At 42.9% G+C, this 20,624-nt stretch overlaps 1 protein-coding gene across 3 annotated transcripts in view; it reads right to left on the bottom strand.

The window, feature by feature from the left end:
- LOC125460300 (probable 2-ketogluconate reductase) overlaps positions 1–20,624 on the bottom strand; it is a 52,265-nt gene that overhangs the window by 5,038 nt on the left and 26,603 nt on the right. For all 3 annotated transcript variants that reach the window (XM_048547625.2, XM_059653249.1, XM_059653258.1), the window contains exons 2-3: positions 19,200–19,578; positions 13,815–13,986 (exon numbers count right to left, since the gene is read on the bottom strand). In XM_048547625.2, the coding sequence (XP_048403582.2) occupies positions 13,815–13,986; positions 19,200–19,575 (548 nt within the window). In that variant the 5' untranslated portion in view covers positions 19,576–19,578. The remainder of the gene's footprint in view (positions 1–13,814; positions 13,987–19,199; positions 19,579–20,624) is intronic.

Here is a 20,624-nt window from a genome sequence, read left to right as displayed (position 1 = left end):
AATGACACAGCATGTGCAGGAAAAGGACATGTTGGTTAATCAAACATGCTAGTTAATAGACAGGCACATTTATTGATGGAATACAGTGCAATATCTGTTGCATGAACTTGCAAAGAAAGAATACAAAATAATATGCAGCAAAGGAAGTAAAAACTCTTTACTTCTAATCTTCAACAGTAAGTCAAAATACAAAGGGTCTTAGATTAAATCCTTCAAAAGTTTCTTTATCAGGCAAGTCTTTTGCAAATGGAACATTGAATTTTCTCTGAGCCCTTTTGTAAGTTTCACTTTTACATCCTTTATTATTAGAGGTCTTGAAAGTTCTATAGAATGCCTTCATTATTTCATTTACATTCTCATGATTTCTCTTCTTTAATCACATTTCAAAGTCTGGATGACACTTGGATCAAGAAGTTACACTAATGAGGTTTCATTTGCAGGCAGGAAGATGTTAACTGTTCACTAACCCTGGTTTAGGAGTGTGAGGTCAACAATTGTCTCACAATAGAATAGAGTCATAGAATCCCTACATCATGGAAGCAGGCCATTCTGCACATTGTGTCCATGCCGACCCTCTGACAAGCATCCCCACCCAGACCGAGCCACCCATCCTGTCCTGTAGTCCCTCATTTCCCATGGTTAATCCACCTAGCCTGTACATTCCTGACACTATAGTCAATGTAACATTTAAAGTATTGGCAAAGATCTGTAGCTCAGGTTGTTGATGAACTTGTTGACTTGCTTGCCTAGCTGGCTTGTTTTTATTCAGACGTTTCATCACCACGCTAGGGAACATATTCAGTGGAGCCTATAATGAGGCAATGTTATTCTATTCCGACTGGAATTTATACTGACCGGTCTGTTATTGTGAGTACTGTCATTTCCGGTTTTGATCTTTGTGAGTTTACGTATGGGGAACAATTCTATATGTTTGTTAATTGAAGTATGGGTGGAGAACCATGCCGCTTGGAATTCCTGTGCAGGTCGATGTTGTAGCCCAAGCCAAACATAGACATGCACGGGAATTCCAGGGGCATGGTTCTCCACTCATACTTCAATCAACAAATATAGAGAATTGTACCCCATATACAAAGCCAAACAGATAAAAAAAAATCGAAATAATAGTACTCGCCATAATGGACCAGACAGCATAAATTCCAATCGGAGTAGGATAACGTTGCTTCATTGGAGACTCCACAGATGATATCATCGAGCATGGTGACAAAACGTCTGAACAAAAACAAGCCAGCTCGGTGAACAAGTCAACAACCCCATCAATGTAGCATGGCCGATCCACCAAATCTGTACATCTTTGGTCTATGGGAGGAAACCAGGGAAAGCCCATGCGACACAGGGAGAATGCACCTACTCCACACAAACAGCTGCCCAAGGGTGGAATTAAACTTGGGTCACTGGCACTGTGAGGCAACAGTGCTAACCACAGAGCCACCATGCTGCCCTAAATCTTCACTGGCTTCACTAATGTCAGTCTTGGCTATTTTTCAAAATTCTTCTTTTACCAACAGTGCAAAACACAATCAAACCACTCTTGAAAAATGTCCTTGCCCATTCATGAATTATTCTGCTCACTCTGAACTACAATACACGTAAATGACCTCGGGTGCTGAAATTTTTCAATCACCCGTAAGTACTATCAATATAAGTTTGTTCTGTTTTGAAGCCAGATCCACTCACTCGCATCTGCAAAGCCTAGAATTTGGTAAACAGAGTCAATGTGAGCCAGTTTTGTCTGCGTTATAAATTTGGTCAGGAATAGGTCCGTTTTTTGCGCACAGGATAACCTAATGTCACTATAAAATTAAAACATGAAATCATAAAACAGAAAATATATGTGCATCAGTCACTTGCTTTTCCTCATTAATTTTACCTTTTCAATGAGCATATTGCCAGAGAAGAGTTATCTGAACTTTTTTGGAGAAAACCATTCATATAAAGCATGACTAGCTCCTCATATGTAGGTACATGTTTATTTGATTCAGAACAAGAGAAAAAGCTCAGCAATGTTCTTTTTGATCCCTGATGTTGTATATCATGGATGGGCCAACATTCAATTATATCAACAAAACATTCCAATTTTCATCATTTCAATGCTTGTATTGACGTCATATTTTCTTCATTAATGTTCACAAAAATCTTCTGTGCTTCTTTCTTCAGTTTTTCTAAGGTTTACTGGACATCATAATGGGACAATTGTGTTTGTTACTGTTGTGTTGGGAAGATTAAGAATTACAATGACAATGAACAAGAAGGGCAATCAATGCCTCTACTAGGAGCTCACCAACCCATATCAAGGTGACCTGGGAAAACACTAACATTTGGAATAACACCTGAACAGCTTCTTAGTTCAGTGAAGCGATGGTTTGCTGGAGATGAATATCAAAATTCTACATTGTAGAGAATTCCAATGGCTTAAATGCCCAATAACACAATGATCGGGGTAAAGGTACTTTCAGGTAAGAGGAATTGAATAAGATTACATCAACAAAAAGGATCTTTATAGACTACGTAGTGGGTTGATATGGTGGATGTGGAGAAATGGTTCTCACTAATGGGTGAGTTCAGATCAAGAATACAAATATAAAAAACATTCATTAATAGACCAAAGAAAAATTTAGGTGCACAGTTTTGTAAGTCCCACCAGTGGGTTTGCAGGTGTAGGGTGAGGGTGTAAAATATCCCAAAGCTCTCCAACCATCCATCCACTGCTCTAACCTGCCAACGATATCACAGTGGGATTGGAAAGGCCTGGCACTCCCTCACATCCTTGCCATGGCTGTTCAAGGGCTGTTCCCTGTCCAGCTTGCAGGAGTTCAGGGGCAAGCACGGAAGTCTGGCAAGTCACCCAGATAGACCTCAAAAAGGAAGTAAGACAGTTCCCTTCATGATCCCCTTTCCAGATCAGATGTCCCCCGAAAAGTCTATGTTCAGATGGATATTTCCTCTCCATTATGATTCCCATCCCTTTCTTATCACTTGTCCAGGCCTCACGTTCCTTCCTGTTTTGACAGCACCTGCACTCACCTAATCCTGAAATCCAGGATCTGGAATCTGGGTTTGCTTATACTCCTGCTTTTGGCCACTAATGCTGTGAGTACAGAGCTGCCAGTCACTCAGTTAGCTGACAGCTTGTCGAGTGAGACCTCCTCCTGACTGAGTGCTGAAAATCTTATCTCCAGTCTGTTAACACAACTTGAAGCAGGAACTAACAAATTGAAATAACTGAGGCTCAGGGCTCCAGGGGCCCACTGTGCTCAGGCCAGGGCCAGGGGCAGAGTCAGGGGTCCATTACTTCTGACCCTACACCTCAGGAGCAGGAAAAGTTGAGAAGGCCATTTAAAAAGCTTCTGGGATTCTCTGTTTTATCAGTAGAAGCATTGAGTACAGAAACAAGGATACTGTGTGAAGTGTTTATGAAAACTTTGGGCTTCCCCTCGGAAATTTTGAGCACTACAATTTAAGTTTGAGACAAGACGCAGAAAGGATTTACCAGAATGCTATCAGGGATAAGAACTTCTTTTTCATGAAGAGCTGGGAGAAACTAACAGATTATTCTACTTAGTGTAGAGAAGGTTAAACTGAGATTGGTAGATGTAGTCAAAATATGGAAGGCTTTGATAAATAAGGAGAAACTGCTTTGAGCAGCAGAAAGGACAGTAACAAACGGCCACAGATTTAAAGGATGATTAGCAAATGTACCTGAATCAACATGAAACAAAATGTTACACTGTGAGATGCTGCAATTTTATGTGCACTGTAGTAATTGTAATTAGGTCAACCAGGTGGACCTCATACAATGAATTCCCTGACTGGGGCTATTAATCTGGTCCAATCAGGGAGCCTGGCTGACAGATAGGAACAGGAGTGTCAGGCATCCTGTTCACAAAGCTGGTCCTCAGCAAGCTGGATCAGTCATGTGTAAATAAATCATAGAATCCCTGCAGTGTGGAAGTAGATCATTTGGCCCATTCATTGAGTCCAAACAGACCCTCTGAACCCATCCCATCCTCCTCCCCTATCCCTGTAACCCTCCATTTCCCATGGCTAGTCCACATAGGCTGGACATCGCTGAACACTATGGACAATCTAGCGTGGCCAATCCACCCAACCAGCATATCTTTGAACTGTGGGAGAAAATCAGAACACTCAGAGAAACCCACACAGACATGGGAAGAACATCCAAACTTCACACAGACATCCAGGGATTGAACCCAGCCCACCGGCACTGTGAGGCAGCAGTGCTAATGACTGAGACAATGTGTTGCACAGTGCATTCGTAACAGGCCTCAATGGGGTTATTTCAGTGGCAATGAAAGAAAAGCACTCTCCTGAAGAAATTCACTTGCAATGATCTTTGAGTTGGGGTAAGCATTTCTGGCATCATTTGGGAAACTTGACTTGTTCAATCCTGCCGTCAAAGACTGGGTCCAGTTTGTGGAAAGAATGTGTTACTTTTTCCAGATAATTGACATTGGGCAGATGAAAGTCAATGTGTAATCCTCCTGACAGCTTGTGGACCTGCAGCTTTTTTAGTTATTAGGAGGTGTTCAACCCTGAGGGACCAGATACTAAAACCTTTCAAGTGTTGATGGATTTAGATGAGGAATATTCTGGCTCCAAGCGACTAATAATTCTGAGATGCAATCGCTTTTACTCAGCAATTTGGGTACGAGGGAAACCGTCTCCGGAATTTTGACTAGGTTCTGAAAAATGGCAGAGGCATGTGACTTTGGTTTGTTACTTAATGAGATGCTGGGAGACTGTTTGATATATGGGATTACTGGTGCAACTATGCAAGAGTACTGACTAGAAGAAGCCCAACTGGACTTCAAATAGGCATCACAACTAGCTTGATCATTGGAAAATATGGCAAGTGGAGCATATGAGTTGCAGGTATTCCGAAGGAAGTGAACACTCTCGCTAATCCAACTAAGCTTGGGGAACACCACTTGAGTGAAGGCAATTGCACAGCCTCACTCACGACATATCCTGAACAGAGGGAGTCTAGGTCAGTTTACAACAAAACCCCAAAACAAAGCCAAGCCTTGGCCACAATGGTTAAACTTTTCTTCAGGATCTGGGCTGGCAAGTCATTGTAGTTGCTGCCAGTACATGGACTTGAGAAAGCAAACAAGTCTCACTAAAACTAAGATAACAAAGTGTGAAGCTGGATGAACACAGCAACTGGGAGGTGCAGTTGTTTGTTACGAACTGAGCGGAGGTGTTCTGCAAACTGGTCCCCAAGACTCCGCTTGGTTTCCCCAATGTAGAGGAAGCCACACCGGGTATAATGGATGCAGTATACCACATTGGCAGATGTGCAGGTGAACATCTGCTTAATATGGAAAGTCATCTTGGGGCCTGGGATGGGGGTGAGGGAGGTGGTGTGGGGGCAAATGTAGCACTTCCTGCAGTTGCAGGGGAAGGTGCCGGTTGTGGTGGGGTTGGAGTGGAGTGTGGAGCAGACAAGGGAGTCACGGAGAGAGTGGTCTCTCCGGAAGGCAGACAAGGGTGGGGATGGAAAAATGTCTCGGGTGGTGGGGTCGGATTGTAGATGGAGGAAGTGTCGGAGGATGATGCGTTGTATCCAGAGGCTGGTGGGGTGGTATGTGAGAACGAGGGGGATCCTCTTGGGGCACTTGTGGCGGGGGTGGGGTGTGAGGGATATGTTGCGGGAAATGTGGGAGTCGCGGTCAAGGGCGTTCTCGACCACTGCGGGGGGCAAGTTGCGGTCCTTGAAGAACGTGGACATCTGGGATGGGATGTGCGGGAGTGGAATGCATCATCTTGGGAGCAGATGCGGTGGAGGCGGAGGAATTGGGAATAGGGGATGGAATTTTTGCAGGAGGGTGGGTGGGAGGAGGTGTATTCTAGGTAACTGTGGGAATCGGTGGGCTTGAAATGGAAACATCAGTTGCTGGCTGGTTACCTGAGATGGAGACTGAGAGGTCCAGGAAGGGGAGGGGTGTGTTGGAGATGGCCCAAGTGAACTTGAGGTTGGGGTGGAAGGTTTTGGTCAAGTGGATGAACTGTTCGAGCTCCTCTAGGGAGCAAGAGGTGGCGCCGATACAGTCATCAATGTAACAGAGGAAGGGGTGGGGTTTGGGGCCTGTGTAGGTGCGGCAGAGGGACTGTTCCACGTAACCTACAAAGAGCCAAGCATAGCTTGGGCCCATGCGGGTACCCATGGCCACCCCCTTTGTCTGTAGGAAGTGGGAGGAATCGAAAGAGAAGTTGTTGAGGGTGGGGACGAGTTTGGCTACGCAGATGAGGGTGTCGGTGGAGGGGGACTGGTCGGGCCTGCGGGACAGGAAGAAGCGGAGGGCCTTGAGGCCATTTGCATGAGGAATATAGGTGTGTAGGGACTGGACGTCCATGGTGAAAATTAGGTTTTGGGGGCCAGGGAATTGGAAGATCTGGATGATGCCCTGGCAATGTTCTTACCTCAACTAGTAACTGTAAAATCCCAAATTATTTGGGCATTTAGTTTGTTTGTTGCCGATGGAGTCTGATCTGCAGCAACATAGAAAAGAGGAGCAGGAATAGGCCCTCCGAAAAACTCAACTTTTTATATTTTTCATGTAAATGTGAGCTGTTCAGATATATAATTCCGTGAAAGTGTGTCACAAGTACACAGGGTGGTGAAGGCGGCATCTGACACACTTAACACACTTTTTCTTCACAGGTATAAGTGTTGGGACATCATGTTACAGCCGTAGAAGACACTGCTAAAGCAACATTTAGAGTATTGTGTACAATTGTGGCTACCCTGCTATTAGAAGAAGGTTATTAAACTAAAAAGGGTGCAAAAGAAAATTTACAAGAACGCTACCGAAACTGGAAGGTTTGAATTAAAAAAACAACCTCCATAAGCCAGGACATTTTTCCACTGGAACATAGGAGGGTGAGGGGTGATCTGATGGAGATACATAAAATCATGAGGGATATAGATAAGGTCTTTTCCCCAGGGAAAAGGTGCCCAAAACTCGTGGGCACAGGTTTAAGGTTAGAGAGGAAAGATTTAAAAGGCATCTGAGGGCAAATTCTTCACACAGAGGGCGGAGCTGGCAGAGGAAGTGGTAGGGGTGGGTACAATTACAACATTTAAAAGACATTTGGACAGGTACATGGATAGGAAGGGTGTAAAGGGATATGGGCCAAATGCAGGCAACTAGGACTCGTCCAGTCAGCACGCACAAGTTGGGCCTAAAGGGCCTGTTTCTGTGCTGTATGACAATGACACTAATCAGTCTGTTCAAATGTGTTATGGCACATCTTATGCAAATTAGTCTTAAGCTCAGTCCTTCCAGCTCAAAGATATGGACACAATCACTGCAGCACAAGGACTGTAAAACACAATCTTATTTACGCAGAGAGATAGTAAGAACCTCAAATGCGAGAGTCAGAGATAACACAGCGTGGAGCTGGAGGATCACATCAGGCCAGGCAGCATCAGAGGAGCAGGAAAGTTGACGGAAGAAGGGTCCCGACCCAAAACGTCGACTTTCCTGCCCTCTCACGCTGCCTGACGTGCTGTGTTCCTCCAGCTCCACACTGTATTATCCCTTCTTTACGTACCACCACTCACATAGTGAAGAGCTAAGAATGCAGCTTTTTTAAATTAATTCATCATCTATTTAAATTAAAGAATTACACTGACAAAAGGGAAAGATATGAGAGCTTTTTTTTTAAGTCACTTGTTCATACCTGTCATGATACATACCTGGGACTTAGAAACATCGGAAATAGGAGCAGGAGTAGGCTATTTGGCCATTGAAAAACCTGGTCCACCATTCAATATGATCATGTCAGATCCTCCAACTCAGTACCTTGTTCCTACTTTCTCCCATACCTGTTGATTCCTTTAGCCCAAAGAACATTTCTTTAGTCTGAAGAACTATATCTAATTCCTGAGGTTCTGAGGAAGGGTCACCGGAAGCAAAAAGTTAACTCTGTTTTCTCCTTCACAGATGTTGCCAGACCTCTTGAGCTTTTCCAGCAATTTTGTTTTTGTTCCTGATTTACAGCATTTGCAGTTCTTTTGGTTTTTATATCTAAATCTTTCCTGAGAACATTCAACGTTGTGGCATCAATTGCTTTATGTGGCAGAGAATTGCACAGGCTTTCTGGGTGAAGAAATATCTCCTCATCTCAGTCCTAAATGGCCTACATCACATCCTAAAAGTGTAACCCCTGGTTCTGGACTCCTCAATCGCTAGGAACATTCTTCCTGTGTTGACCCTGTTCAGTCCTATTCGAATTTTATCAGTTTCTACTCGATCCCTCCCCTCCTCCTCGTTCTTCCAAATTTCAGTGAATAATCAAGCAGATTCAGTTTCTCTTCATATCCATTCTGCCACCCTAGGAATCAGTCTGGTAAATCTTCATTGAACTCCCTCCATAGCTAGAACATTTCTCCTCAGTTAAAGTGACAAAAAACTGTACACAGTATGCCAAGTATGAACTCATCAGGATCAAGACATCTCTGCTCCTGTGCTCGAATTCTTTTGCTATGAAGGCAAACATACCATTTGCCTTCTTCACTGCCTGCTGAACCTGTTTGCTTACTTTCAGTGACTGGTGTAAAAGGACATCCAGATCTCATTACACCCCCGCCTTTCCCAATCTATCATCATTCAGATAATAATCTGCTTTCTTGTTTTTGCTACTGAAGTGGATAACCTTACATTTATCCACAGTACACATTATCTACCATGCATTTGTCCACTCACTCAACTTGTCCAAACCACACTGAAGATTTTCTGCATGCTCCTCGAAAGCTACCATGCCACCCAGCTTTGAATCATCTGCAAACTTGAAGATATTATGCTTAATTCCCTCATCTAAATCATTAATATATATTGAGTGCACCTAGGGTCCAAACATTGATGTCTGTGCTACTCCACTAGTCACACAGAAAAAGACCTGTTCTTCCGACTCTTTGTTTCATGTCTGTCAACCAGATCTCTATCCATATCAATACACTATCCCCAATCCATGCACTTTAATTTTACAAGCTAAACTCTTACGTGGGACCTTATCGAAACCCTTCTGGAAATCAAAGTGAACTACATGCCCTGGCTCTCCCTAATGAACACTAGTGGTTGCATTCTTGAAAAATTACAGTAGATTTGTCAAACATGATTTCCCTTTTCTGAATCCATGCTGACTGATCGTGTCACTCTTTTTCAAGTGCTCTGCTGTTAAATCTTTTACAATGGACACTTGTATTTCCCCATTGTCAATGTCAAACCAACTGTTCTGTATGTTTTCTCACTACCTCCTTTATTAAATAGTGGGCTTACATTAGCCAGCCTCCAATCCATAGGAAACATTCCAGAGTCTGTAGAATCTTGAAAGATGATCACTTTTGCATCCAGTACTTCAAGGGCTACTTCTATTAGTACTCTCGATGTAGATTACGTGTGCCTGAGGCTTTATCGGCCTTTAGTCCCACCAATTTGGCCAAACCATTTCCCTACTAATACTGATTAACTTTTGTTCCTCTCACTCACTGAACTCTGTGATCTCCTATATCTCTTGAACATTAGTTGTGTCGTGACAAGACTCTCTTATTTGCAATTAAGATGACACACTTTGTTTACTTAAAAAAATCTGAATTTTCTAGTCATACTGCAGTCATTAGAAGTCACTTGAGATGGCCTTAAGATGTGGCAAGGTGATTTATATTTGCAAATTCATTTAATTTACACAGTACTTATTTTATTCTAGTCCCCAGTGGTGATCTCCTTTGGCCCAGTAACTTGAAAATATCTAAATAAGTCATTGTCCCCTTATTTCATCGTGATCTGCAAATATTCATTCGTGAAATCTCATTAGCGAATCATTATAAATTAGATATTGCGAAAAGTGCCTTGAATGATAAATACACACTTGACACGAATCACAATTCTTTGATGATCACTTCCTTATAATACCAAAGGTGTAAATAATGTCTAACATAAAACTAACTTAGAATCAAACATTAAATTGAAATAAAATTAAATTAGCACAATAGCAAGTACAATACAATAGTTAAGTTATTTTAGTTACTATGATAATTGACTAGTTACGCATAAAGTTCCACTTTCACAGGAATTGTTAATCTGCACTAGTTTTCTGAATTGATTTTATAGTTCAATTTCTAGGTCAAGGTCATTTTTGTAATAAAAAACATAAAATTTTAGGCTATTGGACAGCCATAATTTTCTTTCACGAAGAACATTTTTTGATGTATTTAAGAATTATAATCTCAAATTTTTAATACCATATTTATTAATATACAAACACACAAGTTAGAAGTCGTAGGCCATTCAACCCCTCATTCCTGCTCTGCCAATTAGATCATACTTAAACTAATAGTAACCTCAATTTCACATCTCCATCTAAAGGAGATAACCTCTCATCCTTTCTTAATGACGTTGTATCTACTACTTTTAAAAAATTCAAGGACTAACGAGTGGTGCCAGAGGACTGGAGAACACCAGTGTGTTCAGTTATTCAAGAAATGGCAAAGAATAAATTAGAAAGCTATAGGCCACTCAGGACAAACTCAATGGTGGGGTAACTACTGGAAACAATTCTGAGAAACGGAATTAATTTGCACTTGGAGAGGCAGGGATTAATCAAGAACAGAACCGTCAGCATGGTTTTGTTCGGGGAGGTCATGTCTGACCAACTTGATTTTAAATTTTCAAAGAAGTGACCAGGCATACAGAAAAGTGCAATAAATTTGGTGTAGTCTACCTTGGCTTCAGCCTGACTTTTGATAAGGTCTTACATGGGAGACCAAGAGCGAAGATAACAGCCTGTTGGAATCAAAGAAATATGGCTGATTGATTCAGAATTGGCTGAGTAGCAGGAAGCAGAGGGTGATCGGTGAGGGGTATCATGATGACTGAAAGACTGTGTCCAGTGGGGTTCCACAGGAATTTGTTTTGGGACCCTTGGTGTTTGTGGTATATATAAATGGTTTAGACTTGAATATGGGAGAGTCAGTCAGTAAGTTCACAGATATGAAAATTGGTGGGGTCAGAAAAAATGACGAGGTTAGCCTTACAGTACAAGAGGATATAGATGGGTAAGTCAGATGGCAAATAGAATTCAATGAGTATATGTGTCAGGTGATGCACTTGGGCCGGATAAATAAGGCAAGTGAATACATGACGAACAGTACGACCCTCAGCAGTGCCAAGGATCATAGGGACCTTGATGTGCATGTTCACCAGCCCATTGAAGTCACTTGTCAGGATGATAAAGTGGCTAAGAAGGCATACGGGATACTTGGCTTTATTAGCTGAGGCACAGAGAGGTTACGCTGGATCTATTCAAAACATTGCTTCAGCTACAGCAGTATTTGTGTGCAGTTCTGGAATCCATTGGACAGGATGCAAAGGAGCTTAAGCAGGATGTTGCACGGGCACGAGAGTTTTAGTTAAGAAGAGAGATTAGATAAAGTGGGATTGTATTCTTGGAGCAGAGCGACATGATTGAGCTGTATAAAATTATGAGAGGCATAAACAGGTTATACAGGACGGAACGTCTCTCCTTGGTATAACCAGGGGTATAGATATAAGGTCAACTTCAGAAGGTTTAGAGTGGATGTGAAGGAAATATCAGTGTTGAGAGTATGAAACTCACTGCCTGTAAGGGTGGTAGAAGCAGAAACCATGAAACATTTGATGTGCATGTGATGCCAAAGCACATAGTGCTGTAGGCCAAGTGATGGAAATTGGGATTAGAATAGTTACATAGTTGTTTTTGAGTGGAACAGACTTTATGGGCTGTGGGGACTTTTTTCTGTGCTGTAAAGCTTTTCGACTCTATTTCCAACACCTTTTCAGGGAGAGGTTTACAGGGACTCACAATCTATGTGTAGCTTCCTGTCGCCTCCTCATGGCATCTTCACAACTTACTCTCCTGTCAATGATTGTGTCATCAGCAAATTTGGCAACTGTACCTTTGGTCCCTTAACCCAAGTTTATTTACATAAATTGTAAACATTGAGGTCCCAACATCAATTCCTAAGGTTTCATCGTTCCTATTTACATACACTTTCTGCTTCCTGTTAGCCAACCAATCTTCTATCTATGCGACCATGTCAACCTATTGCAGGAAGACTGCAGTGGTTCAAGAAGGCAGCTCACCACCATCTACTCAACAGCAACTATGGTTTGGCAAGAAATGCTGGCTAACCAGCAACGCACACATGCCACAAACGAGTAGGGAAAAAAAAGTGACCCCTTATCAAATACCTTCTGGAAATCTTAAGTACTATACATCTGTTGGCTCCCTTTTATCTAATCATGTGTTAACTGTTCAAAGAAATCCAAGAAGTTGGTCAAGCATGATTTCCCTGACACAAAATCATATTGCCTCTGCCTGATTATCCTTGAACTTATCCAAATACTCTGCTATAACTTTTTTTTTTGCAATAGTTTCTATTATTTTCTCTGTGACAGACGTTAATCTGACTGGATTGTAGTTTCCTGTTTTCTGTCTCACTTTGTCTTCAATGATTAATACAGCTGAAAATGAGTTTTTCACCAAAATAAGCATTTTTAATAAAAGTATCCATTCTACCATCCATGAATAGCCCAACTTCAAGTAACATAAAATTACTTTAAAAAAAGCAATATGACAATTTTTAAAGTTTCACTGATGTACCACATGTTGGTACATGGGATGGGCCTGTTTTCTGCTTCTACTCTTGCTGCTCGGTCGCCTCATGTACATACTGTCCTTTACTAATTCTTTACCACCATTCGAAGGCTTAGAACTAGCTTCCATGTGAATGATGGTACCCAATTTTAAAACTCGATTTCCCTCACTGCTTCTGTATTGTCAGACTGCTTATACAACATCCCATCTTGCACAATCCATGATCTTCACCAGTTAGAAAGAAAGAATGTGTCTTTACATTATTACTGCTGTAACTTCAGGACAACCCAAGTACTCTACAGACAATCAAGCTTTTTTTGAAGTGTGATCACAATTGTAACATAGGAACCATGGCTACCAACATGTGCATAGCAAGAATCACAAACAAATGTGGTAAGAAGCAGTTAATTTATTTTTCTACATAGCTTGAGGGGTGAACATTACTAGGGCACTGTGAAGAAGTTCTTAACTCTTCTTCAAGAAAATACCAGAGGATATTTAAACCTCCCACCTGATATGGGGCCTTGTTTTAACATCCTAGGTATAACACGGCATCTCTGATAATTCAGCACTGCCCGAGTTCTATATCGGTGCAGCAACCTACATTTTCTTGAGTGGGAACTGAACGCGGAATGTTCTGACTCAGAGGCGAGTGTGCTAATACTGAGCTATATCTGGGATATAAACGTTAACAAGATGAAACCCAGTTTCTTCAAACCCCATTGTGAATTCTGTGTCTTTGCTGCCATTTATATTTCCATCATGGTCACTGTCTCTGTAACCTGGTTAGATGACCCAATCAGTTGGGTACAGCCATGGATTTCTTGAGGAGCTTGGGGACAGAATCAGGTTGCACTTTTTGAATTTCTAATCAGCCTCCATCTATTCTTGTGGGGGAACTTTATCTATGGTTTCAATCATCATTATTAATATGGCAGGGCAGTTGTAACATGGGACCTTGATTTTTGAGATCCTCATTCCCCTTTAAATCCTGTCCAAAACATCCAGGGAGCACATAAAAAGCTGTGTCTGGGGATTAATGTGCTAGTATGTTAACATGCATTTCAAATGCTATTAATATATATCTGTGCACTGTTAGAAAATGATCTTTGGTTGGAATCTCCCACAAATCCTACCTCCTGTTCCTGTTGTGATACAGAATTTTCATATCAAATCCTTTGGCTTTTTGAGCAACTTTGTATCCAATCCGTCCCATTCCAATGATCCCAAGAGTAGCTCCAGTCACCTCGACTCCATAGCAATTCAAAGGATAAGTTTTAGTGTCTGGAGAAGTTGAAATCCGCTGACCTAAAATTTTAAAATCGAGGTAGTTGGGAGCAATTTGTGTATTGAATAGCTAACCAATAAATATGTTTCATGAATGAAAACAGAAACTGATAGAGATATTCAGCAGGTCACACATCTCTGGAGAGAGAAACAGAGTAAATATTTTAGGATGACGACGTTCCGGCAGAATTTTTTCAGAAGCTGGAAGAAGGTGAAAATTGAAGGACAATATTGTATAAACAGCCCTCCTAGTCTGGCAACAAATTGGCCACGTCTGTTGCAGTGTCACCACAGTGCTGTTTGGACTTAATTAACTTTTATACCTGCAGCAACTAAATTAGGAAGACTAATGTAAATTTTCAGCACTGTTGCACCAACAAACTGCAACCTCCAAACATAAGTTGACATGAGATGAACACCAAGGAAGACATGTGTGCAGCAATCTCACATTACAAATTTATAATCTGCAGGAGTTCATATGCTAAACGAAACAGTAATTTTCAATAACTTTTAGGGGCCTATGCAAAGGCTTGCCTTGTATAATCTCTGCATTATAAATACCCACTGCTTGGGTAAAATACCACAACCAGAAGACAAACTATTGGTTTTGTCAAATGGTAAGATGTCCAATTAGAGTGAATGAGAGAGATAATGGGAACCACAGATGCTGGAGAATCCGAGATAACAAGGTGTAGAGCTGGATGAACACAGCAGGCCAAGCAGCATCTTAGGAGCACAAAAGCTGATGTTTTGGGCCTAGACCCTTCATCAGAAAAAGGCGACGGGGAGAGGGTTCTGAAATAAATAGGGAGAGAGGGGGAGGTGGATCGAAGGTGGATAGAGGAGAAGATAGATGGAGAGGAGACAGACAGGTTAAAGGGGCAGGGATGGAGCTTGTAGAGGTGAGTATGGAGGTAGGGAGGGGATAGGTCAGTCCAGGGAGGACAGACAGGTCAAGGGGGCGGAATGAGGTTAGGAGGTACGGAATGGAGGTGCGGCTTGAGGTGGGAGGAGGGGATAGGTGAGAGGAAGAACAGGTTAAGGAGGTGGGGGTGAGCTGGGATGGTTTTAGGATACAGTGGGGGGAGGGAAGATTTTGAAGCTGGTGAAGTCCACATTGATACCATTGGGCTGCGGGGTTCCCAAGCGGAATATGAGTTGCTGTTCCTGCAACCTTCGGGTAGCATCATTGTGGCACTGTAGGAGGCCCAGGATGGACATGTCATCTGAGGAATGCGAGGGGGAGTTAAAATGGTTCGCGACTGGGAGGTGCAGTTGTTTGTTACGAACTGAGCGGAGGTGTTCTGCAAACTGGTTCCCAAGCCTCCGTTTGGTTTCCCCAATGTAGAGAAAGCCACAACGGGTACAGCGGATGCAATATACCACATTGGCAGATGTGCAGGTGAACATCTGCTTGATGCGGAAAGTCATCTTGGCGCCATGGATGTGGGTGAGGGAGGAGGTGTGGGGGCAAGTGTAGCACTTCCTGCGGTTGCAGGGGAAGGTGCCGGGTGTGGTGGGGTTGAAGGGCAGTGTGGAGCAGACAAGGGAGTCACGGAGAGAGTGGTCCCTCTGGAAGGCAGACAAGGGTGGGGATGGAAAAATGTCTTTGGCGGTGGGGTCGGATTGTAGATGGTGGAAGTATTGGAGGATGATGCCTTGTATCCGGAGGTTGGTGGGGTGGTATGTGACGACAAGAGGGATTCTCTTTTGGCAGCTATTGCGGGGATGGGGTGTGAGGGACGAGTTACGGGAAATGCGGGAGACGTGGTCGAGGGCGTTCTCAACCACTGCCGGGGGGAGGTTGCAGTCCTTGAAGAACGAGGACATCTGGGATGTAGGGGAATGGAATGCCTCATCCTGGGAGCAGATGTGGTGGAGGTGAAGGAATTGGGAATAGGGGATGGAATTTTTGCAGGAGAGTGGGAGGGAGGAGGTGTATTCTAAGCAGCTGTGGGTGTCGGTGGGTTGAAATGGATATCGGTTTCTAGGTGGTTGCCTGAGATGGAGACAGAGAGGTCCAGGAAGGGGAGGGATGTATTGGAAATGGTCCAGGTGAACTTAAGGTTGGGGTGGAAGGTGTTGGTCAAGTGGATGACCTGTTCGAGCTCTTCTTGGGAGCATGGCGCGGCGCTGACACAGCCATCAATGTAACGGTGGAAGAGGTGGGGTTTAGGGCCAGTGTAGGTACGGCAGAGGGATGTTCCACGTAACCTACAAAGAGGCAGGCATAGCTTTGGCCCATGTGGGTACCAATGGCCACCCCCTTTGTCTGCAGGAAGTGCGAGGAATCAAAAGAGAAGTTGTTGAGGGTGAGGACAAGTTCGGCTCGGCAGATGAGGGTGTCAGTGGAGGGGGACTGGTCGGGCCTGCGGGACAGGAAGCGGAGGGCCTTGAGGCCATCTGCATGAGGAATGCAGGAGTATAGGGACTGGACGTCCATGGTGAAAATGAGGTGTTGGGGACCAGGGAATTGGAAGTTCTGGAGGAGGTGGAGGGTGTGGCTGGTGTCACAGACATAGGTAGGGAGTTCCTGGACCAAGGGGGAGAAAATGGAGTCCAGATAGGTGGAGATGAGTTCAGTGGGGCAGGAGCAGGTGGAGACAATGGATCGACCAGGGCAGGCTGGTTTGTGGATTTTGGGAAGGAGATAGAAGTGGGAAGTGCAGGTTTGGGAAACAATGAGGTTGGAGGCTGTGGGTGGGAGGTCACCTGAGGTGATGAGGTTGTGGATAGTTTGGAAGATGATGGTTTGGTGCTCGGGGGTGGGGTCGTGATCCAGGGGGGTGGTAGGAGGTGGTGTTGGAGAGTTGGCGTCTGGCCTCAGCAATGTAAAGGTCAGTGTGCCATACTACAACTGCGCCTCCCTTGTCTGTGGGTTTGATGGTGAGGTTGGGATTGGAGCAGAGGGAGCGGAGGGCTACATCTTCTGCAGGTGTCAATTCAGGTCAATTCCATTGAATTCAGTTTTGAGACATTATCTTCATGAAGCCAGGAACTTCAGGAAATGAATAATTTTAATCAGATAAATCACCCAATGTTTTCATATTTATATGTTTTTACAAGGTACATTTCTTCTCCTGTTATGAGAGTGATTTGTAACTTACTTAATTCTACAATATTGTTTTAAAAAGTATTACCTGTAAAAAAAAATTTATGCCAGGCAGGAATTCACAATATATCAACAAAGCCTGTAAGAAATGCTGAAAGCAGCAGATGATAAATTATAACAATGAATGCAGATTTTCAACATTCTTTGGCACAATTATGGGCTGGATTATTCACTGAGGGCACGTTCTTTGCAATATAAATACTGAGAGTGAGATTGGGCACGACTAACCTGCCCTGCTTTTACAGCCTGTAGATCTTTGATTATTACACCTGATAAACTGCCTCTTTCCGAGAAGATGACTCAGAGTTGACAGCCAGTGAAGGCCAGGAGTTCAACAGAGCTGCAGATGTCGTCCATTGTGGTGAGCATTACTAGTACTTGCAGATAGGCCAAGGGGAAAATGTTCAGTGACGGATACTGACTATCAGGCATTTCAGGCAGGCTCTGGTGAGTGGCTGTAGAGACAGCGTCTTGACTAATAAAGTCCAGCAGAAAGGTGGATGTGAGAAGCGAAAACTGTCTGAGGTGGAAGGGCATCCAACTGGCACCAGGGACCAGTAAAAGAAGCATCTTCCCTTTCACCTCCAGCAACCTGCAGAGTCAAAGCTGCCAGGCAGCAGTTTGGGCCGCAAGTCTTTTCCTGCAATTGGGGCAGTGGCTGGATGAGACTCTAATATGCGGCATAAACTGCTCACTTAACTGGGCTTTAAGCAGGAAAGCTGCTCTCAAACATTACAGTGCAGACTTCAGTGGGGTTATGAGGAAACAGGGAGATAACTGGGTTCCCACCCTGCGCCCTCCAGATACAGCAACCAGGAAGGGCAATAAATTCTGCCTTTTGCATGAATTAGAGAATCACAGAATTGTTACGCAGACAGGAGGAGGCCTTTTGGCTGATTGGATCCGGACCACCTCACTGATTTAGTATTAGGACTTAGCGCCATTCTCTTTGTCTTTTCCTGTAACCTCATTTATTGTTTCAATGTAAATAATCATCTAAATCTTGCTTCAATGCTTCAGTTGAACCTGATCACATCACCAGCAGTGCGCTCCTGACCCTCGATTTACTGTATTAAATAGCTCTTTCCTTACAGCACATTTGGTTCTTTTGTGAATTATATTGTATCTGTGACATCTCATTTTGATCCTTTTAGGACAATGAAATTTCTCCCAATTGACATTCGTGATTTTGAAAACTTTTATCAAATCTTGTGTAAGTCTTCTCTTTTCCCAGGAAAACAGTTCCAACTTCTCCAGTCTGTCTTTATAACTGAAGTTTCCTGTTCCTGCAAACATCCTTGTAAAACTCTTCTGCACACTTTCCAATGTATTTAACATCCTCCCTGAAGTGAGATGCTGGGAACTGTAAACAGTTCTCCATCTGAAGTCTGACTCCTTACCTTATAGAAGCTAAGCATTATTTGCTATGAACTAGAGACAAGAGAGTAGAAGTAGGATTAATCACCTTTACACACAAATCCATCCTTTCTTATTTACCTATGAACTGGATATATCAGGGATGAGTAAAAATGTGGAATTTGTACAGAATGAATATGCAAAAGCCAAAGGTGCACCTCCTTCCACTAACTCCATCAATTCACCAAACTCCCAGGATTCATTTCAAGTTGCACTAAGATGCAGTGCGTAATAGTTCCGAAACTGAACAGATAGCTGAGCCCCAGTTACCAAAAAAGATTCAAGCCAGCTTCCTTAATTTACTATCCTAGCTGTCCTGCAGTGGATAATTTGCATACCTCTGCCTAACTCCGGTTCCTGAAATTTATACAGTTAAATGTTAGATTTCAGCAAGTTTATATTTCCGGAAAGAGATTAAAAAATTTCCTGAACTCACCAAATCTAGCACTGACCAGTCATGCTCGAAAACAGATGAGAAAAACTGTTGAACAGCCAGTAAGTGCAATTAGTCTACATGATAGCATGTTTCTGTGGTGCACAATTTAATAATTTCAACCTGTATTTTCTCCGATTAATGCATGTTAATTTGAATGTTTATTAAATTATGCTCTGCTTCTTCCTTGGTTTTAAAACTCAAAATTATAGATTCCATATCATCTGATGTCTTTTTTGCCAAAATAGTTGACATTTTCAACCCCTATCTTACCTTCTAATATATTCCTGGCAGATGCCAACATTAGGGCCATGCCCATTTCAGCAGTAGCACTGTCCACCACATGAGGAGTGTTGGCTACCTTCACACCGAAGCTGTGGATCAGAGATAAATCAAGATGGTCCACACCAACTCCATGATTTACAATGGCCTTCAAACATGGTAGAGATTTCAGAAGCTTTTCATTTATTCTGGGAGAATGATACCACGTAAAAATGACCTGGATTTTATCAGCAAGCTGTTTTGCATTTTTCAGGAATTCTTCATAGCAGATGATTTTGAAATGTTTCTTGATGAGTTCTGCAAACCTTGCTGGGATACCATTTGTTTCACTTATTGTAGAAACTAAAGCATGAGCCTGAACATTCATTGTCTGTGGGGGAGCAGAAATAAAAGATGTTATTCTGTAAATTAGTTGGATGTTATATTGCTAGAATTTCTTCTCACAATTCTTCACTTCTGTTGCATCATGCAGGCAGAGCACTAAAATGGATTGACCCACCAACTATGTTGAAACCTCCAGGACACACAGAAACAGGATTAGAGTCAAGTCAAGGGCAAAATTGGAAATCTGCATTTCTGGTTCGAACAGTCCCACACTCAAGCTATCTTGCAAGAGGTGGGATCATTGTCACAGAGGTCATACTCTTGGTAGGTCAATGTAAGGACCAATTGCAGTTATGTTCTTGAAAACTCTGGGATCTAACCACTGTTGGGGCAAGCACCCCTGCACCTCACGCGGTTGTGTAGGGAGGCCAAATGCAGCTTAAAGGCAGCCTTCTGGCAACCCGCTGGCTCACTGTAAAGAATTCCAGTCAATTACTCTGAGGAGATGCCACCAAACTTCAAAAGACAGAGCCACATTGGCCTCCTGAGCTGCAGGACTTCCATTCTTAAAGATATTAGGTTCTCAGAGCGCCTCCATCTTGAGACAACCTTACACTCCCCTACCTACCTCAACATCTCCACCTCTAACAGTGTAACATCCATTTCCCAGTGCTGCAAGTCTTCCTAAAGGGTGTCCTGCCTTGGTGGTCCATCCATCTTCTTTCACTGAATAGTGAATTTGAAGGCAGCCTATTTATTTTCTGCCCTCTAGAAGATTCCAACTGTCAGATATCCCTGACCTGGACGGGGTTGGGGCCCAGAAATGGATTTGATTTATGAAAATTTACAATAGGCAGGAGATTCTGCCCAACCTGTGTCATTTGGTGACCAATTTGCTGTGTTCATAACATATGGAATGAGTTAGCTAAGTCAGCATCTTTATGATGAAAAAAATGTCCCATGAAATACTGCTCAGCAGGCATCTGGTTTAGCTCACTCATCCTGCAAAGTAAAATTACTTTTACTGTCATTTTTATTTCACCAGTAAGTTAGCTCAGTTTCTTTCTACTTCTGTCTGGGGTACTTTCATTT

This window comes from Stegostoma tigrinum, chromosome 2 (genome assembly GCF_030684315.1).
Source record: "Stegostoma tigrinum isolate sSteTig4 chromosome 2, sSteTig4.hap1, whole genome shotgun sequence".
In the NCBI taxonomy this organism is placed as follows: Eukaryota; Metazoa; Chordata; class Chondrichthyes; order Orectolobiformes; family Stegostomatidae; genus Stegostoma; species Stegostoma tigrinum.
This window is presented reverse-complemented; position numbering and strand designations above follow the sequence as displayed.